This window comes from Cajanus cajan, chromosome 6 (assembly GCF_000230855.2).
Source record: "Cajanus cajan strain Asha chromosome 6, NIPB_CcT2T_4, whole genome shotgun sequence".
Lineage (NCBI taxonomy): Eukaryota > Viridiplantae > Streptophyta > Magnoliopsida > Fabales > Fabaceae > Cajanus > Cajanus cajan.
In genome coordinates, this window is record NC_138522.1 from 2221204 (window position 1) to 2230439 (window position 9236).

The window sequence follows — 9236 nt, forward strand, 5'->3', positions numbered from 1 at the left end:
GATTACCTTGTACTTAGCTAGCCTTTTTCTCCCGGTGTTAACTGAGAAAGGTTAGGATGTTGTGATAAAAGAAATCAATCAGGCCACGAATTATAGGTGATCAATTTAATTTTGCTTTTCACATCTCTCTTTTATTATGCATATGTATTTAATTTATATTGCTGTCTAACTTTCCTGGTTTGCTTTCCCTCCGAATTGCTCTCTTGCGGTTGGTACTATAATATCCTCACAATTTGCTTTAACGATAATGCTATGCTTCACCTATCAGTGTCCTATAGGCACACACATTTACCATATGCTGTTGCAAACGTAGTATATATTTATATAATGCGTTGAGCTTTATAGCAAATCAAATTTCAACCGTCCGGGGATAGTGTGGTTAGTCAGTGTTAGCAATGAAATGAAACACTTTGTCAGCTACTATGCTACAACGTCTCACTTTTAGTACACTAATTTGATTTGTTAGTTGATTAGATTAGTGGTTTCAGCCTCAGCCTCCATTCATTATGTGCTCCATTGACTGGATAAAGTACACCACTTTGATTTTTTTTTTTTTTTTTATAATTTGTTTTCTTGGTGCTAGTTAGCAATCAAGAGCCAATAGGGATACATTATTCATATGGAACTTGATAATTTATAGCAACCATATCACCAATTCAATTTTTTTTTTCCTTGTGTTTGAGTTGTATGGTATTGAAATTTTGAAATATTTATCCCGCAACTTTGTGGTCTTGCATGACCTTGATTTCAAGAAATTAATTGCCTTCAAATTACTTATTTAACTGGATCATGTTTCTGATGTCGGAACACACAATTTCATATTAACGTTAAGCTTAAATAAATAATGGCCCTTGAAGCTAAGGTCAAACATAATAAAAAATATCGTATCTCTTACAGGAAGTTAATCACTATTTAATTATGAGGAATGACTCCATTGGCAAAGCGAATTTTAAATGGATTTAGAGCCTCTGCTAATTTTAAAAAATAGGATATGGTCTTGTTCGGAAAAGACATTATGCAACAAGAATCTAACATGATTTGTTGTAAATACACTAGTTAAAATTGTGTCTTTTCAACAGAATCATCATATGTAATGTAAGAGCGGTTCCAAATACATGTGGTTAGAATTATACATGGTACAAGGAAAAAGTAACACACTTATATAGTGGCACATCATACGAGGAAAAAAATAACACATATAACATGTATTTGCATTCATTTATTTAGAGATTTTTTTTTATTTTTAATAAAATTAGAAAAAATAATATTATTCAATTGATCATAATGCCAAGCAATAATACACTTAATTTCCTTAAAAGGCATGGAATTACTATAGTGCTTGCCTGCTCAGCACCTTAATTTAGTTGCTTAAATTAATCAAGCCTGACTTCTCGAGCCATTCAATCAAATTAAATTTAGTGAAAATTATTTATCAAATTTTTTAGCGGTCTTTATCTTAAGTTTTGGCTATAATACGATAAACTGTAAATTTCAGTGTCTATGGATACATAAAAGTAATGTTTTGCTTTAACAACAGAAAAACCTTTTTGACAGAATAAAACTGCTGTAAAATCTTTTCAGCAGTGACAAACTGTCACAAAGAGCTAAAACATAAAAAATGCAAACAACTAAGCAAGTGAATGTTTAATCCTTATAGGTGCTGGTAAATGGTAAATACCGTGTTAGAGTAAGAACTTGGGACATTTAACGAAAAGAATGTAATTACAATTTGAACTAGTTTTGTACATTTAAGAGGGGAAGGGGGTAAAATTGAAACAAGAAAAGAAGATTCCACGCTATATACATCGATGATTAACCACTACATTAACTATGGTTGAGAGTGGTGGTCGGGTGACTAGTCTTAACCAGTTATAGCTGACCATTGATTCCACTCCACTGCAACCATTATGTCATTAATAACAGATAAGGACTAAAGTAAATAGTAGTGTGAATTAGCTAAGTTCCCTATAGTTACGCACCATACTTTCTGGCTCTAATGGCGCAATGGTTACAATGGTTTCTGGCACGGGTTGTTGTTGTTGTTGTGATGAGCTAGCTTGCTGAGTACTGCACCCTACAATCTTGTGACAAGTCTCAATTAGGCACTGTCTGCATTTGGGGCACGAGGAGTGTGAGCTTAGCCATTTGTCAATGCAGCGAACGTGGAAGCCGTGGTTGCACTTGGGCAAAATGCGAACCTTTTCACCGCTTGTGAACTCGGACAAGCATATCACACACTCGGAGTCCAAACTCGGCAGGTTCAGCTCGGTTGAGTAACTCACTGTGGGGAAAGTCTTGAGGGCCTTTTTCTTCACTCCAGTGTTGGCCACTCTCGCGGGAGGGCTGTTGTTGCTTGATGATATCATTGAGTCACTCACCACGAAGTTGGAACACCTTAGGGCACACCTTATGATGGAGTTGAGACCCAGTGAGCATATTAGGGCACAGAGGAGAACCGAGAGGACCATCACAACGTTTGCATCGAAGTTCCCGTCTCCCAGATATGTCTCTGTTGTTGAATCGTGGCTGCTTGTTGGGGGCTTTGCTGATTGGTTAAGTGGGGAGTGGAGGAGTAACCTTCTTGAGTGCTGGAACTCATGGACAAGTGGTGAAGTGAAGGAAGTAGCAGCAATAGAATTCATTTTGGTTTGTGATGTTGTGTTGATGAGTTAGTAGAACTTCTTGGGGGTTGGTTAAGGGGTTATATATTGGCAAGTTCACATGCTTGGAATTCTGTCTTGTTTTGATTGGACATGCCAAAATATTATAAATGTTTAATTTCTTTTAAATATTATATATTGTCAAACCATTAAGTTTGCCACGTGGGACTAGAGTATATATAATTTTGAATTTTGAATTTTGTTTATGTAATCGTAATTATAGATCTAAAAAAAATCTCTATATTAATTATTGGTTAAAATTATAAATTTTAGTTGATTTTTTTACTAAATTTATAAAAAAAAATCATTAGATAAAAAGTAAAATTTACTATTTTTAATAATAAAGAGGATTATAAAGTGGGTGTAGGCGAGGAGAATAGTTAGATGGTAATTAGAATATTCATAGGGTTGTGGTGAGATATCGAAGATTTTTATCTTTGTCTTTGATTAGTTATTGCTGTTGTTGCCTGTTGTAGATAGATGTCTTAGCACAAGGATCCTCCACTGACTATAAGAACCTTTTGTGATTGGTTTTCCTAACGGGATGGGCCCACTCAATCCCACCTTACACGCAGCAGGATTTGCCACGTGGCAGTTTAGTTTCATAGTATTACACAAGGTTTTTCTGAAATTTTGCCCATTAACTAAGGATGGTTCACCTTTATTAAATTTAACTAAGCATGGATGAGTGTGTATGTATATCTTTGTTTATTTAAAAAATAATCCCACGATGAGTCTTTTTTATTCTTTCATATACTATATAATGGTGTTCCCCAAGGGACCCATGAGCACATGAAGGAATTGGGAAGCTTCCTGATGGAGATAAGTTCGAAATTGAAAAATAAGATTTTGATTCCAAGTTCATTTATGTCCCCATCTTTTGGGTCCCATATAAAAGGATGAGGTCCAAATGTGCATTTATGTCCCATCTTTCGGGCCCCAAAATAAAAGGTTGAGCCAATTGGTTTTTATTTTTATCCGTACTTGCCCACAGGAAAGACTTTTTTCTTTGCACCTTCTTTTTGGATGAGCCTCAAATGAAACCTTGAAGCACTCTTGCATCAATGCCCCAAATGGAGGTTCTAAACTTGAACATCATCTTCGTATAGTCATGTGATTATTCCCTGCTTCGACATGACAAAGGCAAAATGAAAGAGAAGGACGTAGAAAAGGAAATTCTTTGTTGTGTAATTTGATCCCATATCAACTTTAATCAAAATGATGGAAATAATTCTATAGTATTTTGCACATTCCATTCTACACTTGTTAGTGATTCATTAGCTGGCAACATACTCGTAGTTCAAGCTTGATAACCTAGTTGTGTGTATAAAAAATCAAATACCAGTCTAAGTCCAACCTTTGTGTGTATGATTTTTTGTATTTGCACATAATACTATGTTTGCAATTTCTTAGTGATCTGTCTGTATCTATCGTATCATAAGATGTTTATATCCAAATTGGTCCCGTAAGTTTTTCCGTTGCCAAAAGAAATTGTTTTACAATCTTTACATCGTGTGCAAGTGGTTAGATCACAATCTCTTGGACTTCCCTGGTTGTGGTTCCTAATAAAAGCAATTTCCTTAACGATATAAATTGATCAATTAATTGGGCAAATGTATAAGCCAAATTTGATCTCAATCTGATTTTGTTTGTCTCAAACTAAACTTTTTTGGCTAGAAAACCACTAATTAAAGGTGGAAAGTAATTGCGTTAAGGATAAGATATTATAAAATTCATGGAGAAAGGTACGCGGAGACATGTCCAGGGACCTGCTACTTTCTTCCACTTTTTTTTTTCTTATTTTAGCTTTTGGGTACCTTGCTTTGGATTAAAATATGACTCTAGAATCTAGATTCTCTAGTCATTATTTGTACGGAAGTTAGTCACATAATATATTATCTAAAAACTAAAAAACAAACAGTCAATTTTTTAACAGTCCTAATTTAATATTTATCTGTACAATTTAATTCTCAAATTATTAACCGGGTGTTATATTTGAACTTAGATAATAAAAAATATGACTAACATGAAATAAAGTTAAGATTAAATCATTATATAATTTAAGTTGAAGACTGAATTACAATTTTCATTTTTAGGAAAGGGTACTTTTTGGTTCTCTCATTTCCTTCGGTTTGATTAACAATTTTATAGCAATTAGTAAGGGTATCGTTGGTGGGTGATTGTAAATGAAAAATCATACATGGATAAAAATGTGAATTAACATGATAATTTTATCTTTCAATTTATAATATATATTTTTTATTTATAAATTTTAGGGGTCATAAAATCATTCTTATAATATAAAATAAAAATGTCATTCAACTTTAATATTTGCATTGTGAGGATGATTTATGTAACATAAAATTTTGTGTTTAATATTTGTTATATATTAAAATCTTTTTAAAATAATGATAATTTCAATATTACGAGTGAAATTAAATTCTATTTTAATAAATTAAAAATATTCGTGGTAGAATAAACAAAATAAATGAAAAATGAGCATTGTTTTATACATGAAATGAGTAATCTAACTAGAGGTAGAGGAAGAGAAAAGTAGAAGTTGAATGAGATGATAGGGGTATATGCTTTTGCATTTTGGCTCTTGCTGTAATCGAAGTACCACTTAACTAAACATACATATGAATATCTGAGTGGGTTGGATCTCACTACGATGTGGACCAGATTAAGAATAAGATAAGGCCAAGAGGAGGAGATGTCACTTCAACACCAAAACAATATCTGCTTACATAACTCAGTAGAGCACCTCTAATATAATTACTATAAACAACCTTACTTGTCTAAAAAAGAATAAGTGAGTTACTTAAAATTTATCAAAATTACTTATATAAGTACTAGTTCTTAAGAAGAAGAAAAAAAATGAAGCTAATATAGCAAGTAGGATTACTTATAAGCAATCACATTAGAAATGACCTTAAATTATTTCTTTTCACTTCATCTTCTATTATGTACATAATTAATAAATACCAAGCACGTGCTTTCTCATCAATTAGGATTAAGAATTTTAGGATCAGGATAATGATGTTTAGAGGTAAGAATTTACACATGATCAAATATATTTTAGTATTTTAAATACATTTATTTTCATTTTGTAAATTTTAATCTTTTAAATGATTCTTATACAATTGATAAATAATGTGAAATACATTTTAATCTTTTTTAAATGATATACATCATTCCAAATCATATTATATAGTACTTGAGAATAATTATTAACGTGACATATATAGTTAAATACATATTATATCGTTATTAAATAACGATAAATTATTTTTAAAAGTTTTGAAAATCATAATTAATAAATTTTTTTTTCAAGGATGAAAATTATATTTAGCTAGCTTTGTAGAACTTAAACACCAAAATTATATATTTTAAAAGTAATATTATATTTTCCTAAAATAATTTTTATATTTTGTTGATTTTATTTTTTATGTACATGGTGTAACACCCCAGCAATAAGGAAGGTATCCACACCCATATATATCCCTCAAGGGAGTCCAGCGCCCTCGCTGGCACACCGGCCCGGGTCCAGGCTCTGATACCAAATGTAACACCCCAGCAACCCGCATGTGGATATTGTCCGCTTTGGCCGCAGCCCTCACGGTTTTGCTTCTGGCAATGACACGCATGCCACCCCAAAACGCGTCCACACAAAGAAGGTATCCACACCCATATATATGGCATGCTTCGTTCTCCTTCCTAACCGATGTGGGACTTCACACATGGTTACACCACAATATTAAGAATTGATGATTAAAGATTAATTTATTTTTGAGTAGAATCATTTTCATTAACCAACTATTATTTTAACATATACAAGATTTGTTGATGAATTGATTATAAATATTAATTGAAAGTATTTTTGTAACGACCTATATAAATCATTACACTCATTCATCATTAACAAAAGAAATTAGAGTACTTAGAACTATATATTCACAATTCTCTATCTATCCATATATATATATATATATATATATTAAATTTCATTTTTTCCTTTTAAAATATTTTTTATTTTTGTAAAATGAGTAAATTTTAATTTAGTTCATTTAATAATTAAAGTTATAGGAACCAAATTCAAAATTTGCTCATTTTACAAAAATGAAAAATATATAATTGTATCAAATAATTTTTAAATTTAAATTAATAAATTAAAATATGAAATTATTTACAATTTTAAATATTTTTTGCAAAGTTTATTTATATATTAATTTTTTAAATTTAATAATTTAATTATTAAATTTTGATATATAACATAAATTATTAAAAAATAAGTAAATGTATCGAGATTTATCGTGATCGTGAAAGCAAGGACCCAATCATACGTGATGCAGCGAGGGATGGACGCTAACTGGAATGGGTTTATGTTATCCAATAGATTTTACTAAGATGCCTCTAATTTTGTTTACTCTTAAACAACTTTACCTCTCCATTACAATTCAATTCACCACTCACAAGTGCGTGATTTAACAACTGAAAGTTTGCTTTGCATATTTACTGGTCTATAATTTTGCAAATTCTCCTCTTCGACTAATAGTCTCATTAATCATTATTATCTTTCTCTGGTTTACATTTAATTACGTACAACATTGAATTATGTCTTCGTTAATGGCTGGGATATCAGTTATGACCATGATAGCATATGTGATCCATTTCACTAAGCACAATAAGTTATATCAATGAATTTGTCAAGTGTGTTTGACGTTAAAAGGACAACAAAGAAAACTATTTATGTCCTGCTTATAGTTTGTGCACACATGATTAAACCATCTTCTTCTATCACTGATTACCTTTTAAATTGAATATTCCTTTTCTTTTTCTTACTTCTAACTGCGTACTTTAAAAGATAAAGTATGGGTTATGATTTTAATTAAACAAATTAACGATCAAAACTATAATAAAATACACAAACATGACTAGGGAATTAGATTTTTAATAGTTAATATATTAAGAGTTAATCATCCTTACACTGACAGTGTAAAATTTTTTACACTAATATTCAATCATATTTTTTAAAGTTAATTATTTTATTATTATTTCATTAAATAAGCAACTGACATGTCACTATTATAAAATATATGATTGGTTGTCAGTGTAAAAAAACTTTACACTAATAATATATAAATGATTAACTCATATATTAAATTGTTATGTGTAATTTCCCATGATTCACCATAATAATTAATTAGAAGGATGCACTTTAAAAGATATAATATAATAATAATCATTAATCAAAAATCAACAATGAATAATTATGATAAAATTAAATATATATATATATATATATAATAAAATTTAAAATTAATTATAATATTTATCATTAATTATTTAATTAATAACTATTATTACACTTTATTTTTAAAGTAAAATTTTCTCACTTTGTGAGGAGTTAAATCTTTTATAAAAAAAATCACTCAAGAGATTTTAGTCAATGGATGTCCTTCTTGTGTTGCTGTTGAAAAGAACTTTGGTTGCAGGAGAAATTATTTTTTCTTGTTTTTTAAATGTGAAAACCAAACTCTTCTCTAACTTTCATGTGCCATCATTCAAATTTTTTTTTCTTCTTTTCTTAAATATCAAACTATACTCAATAAAGAATTTTTTACGGAAATGGAATTTTAAAAAAAAAATTACCAAAAACACACTTGTTACACTTTATTTACACATCTAGCACTATTCACCGTTCATATTCAGAATTCGGTTCTCGGGGAACCGAATTCCGAGTAGTTTTTTTTTTTGTTTGTGGCTGAGAGAGCGCGAGCTTGAAACTGGAACGACTCGTTTTAGAATCAGAACGTCCTGTTCTAGAATCAGAACGGTCCGTTCCGATTGCACATATAGAATGTGTATTTTGAAAATGGAACGGCCGCAAAACGGGCCATTCTCAAGTTATGCGTTAAAGCATAACTCTAGAACGGCCCGTTCTGCGGCCGTTCCATTTTCAAAATACACATTCTGAATATGAACAGTGAATGGTGCTAGATGTGTAAATAAAGTGTAACAGGTGCGTTTTTGGTAAAAAAATTCAAAAAATTCTACTTCCGTAAAAAATTCACTCAATTAAGTGGAAAGAGAAGAGATTTATTTTTTTAATAAATCTAAATATAGTAAATAACTCTCATGATTTTAATACATTTAAATCTAACAAATATCACATTAAACATCTTTATATTAAAGTTAATATATAAATTACATAAGTCAATATTAAATTAAAATAATTTAACAAATATCAACAAAGATAATTGTATACTCTTTTTCTTTAGTTTACCCACTATAATTAAAATAAAAAATAAAAAAAACTCAAGTCCCTCAATACCAAATTAACAATCCATATATAAAATATATGGGGTAGAAGTTGAGATAACATGAACATATCTTTAAATTTAAATCATATTACTATTATTATAATTCATATGAATATATAGTTCTGCAATCCTAAGAAACATTGATAGTTGTTCACTCAAAGCTCTTAAATTAGAACCTCAATTTATATTTGTTTTAGGCTTGGCTTTGAAACCTCGATCTATTTTTTAAAATGATGTATACATGAATACGTTT

The 9236-nt window shown here is 30.3% G+C and overlaps 1 protein-coding gene across 1 annotated transcript; it reads right to left on the reverse strand.

The window, feature by feature from the left end:
• Window positions 1–1703: 1703 nt before the first annotated feature.
• Window positions 1704–2691, reverse strand: LOC109797550 (RING/U-box superfamily protein). The gene has a single exon (XM_020357615.3). The coding sequence runs from the start codon at window positions 2640–2642 to the stop codon at window positions 1953–1955; it is 690 nt and encodes a 229-aa protein (XP_020213204.1). The 5' UTR covers window positions 2643–2691; the 3' UTR covers window positions 1704–1952.
• Window positions 2692–9236: the final 6545 nt, after the last annotated feature.

Bases quoted from the DNA above. Each gene is read 5' to 3' on its own strand.
- LOC109797550 (XM_020357615.3), bottom strand. From the start codon at position 2,642: ATGAATTCTATTGCTGCTACTTCCTTCACTTCACCACTTGTCCATGAG.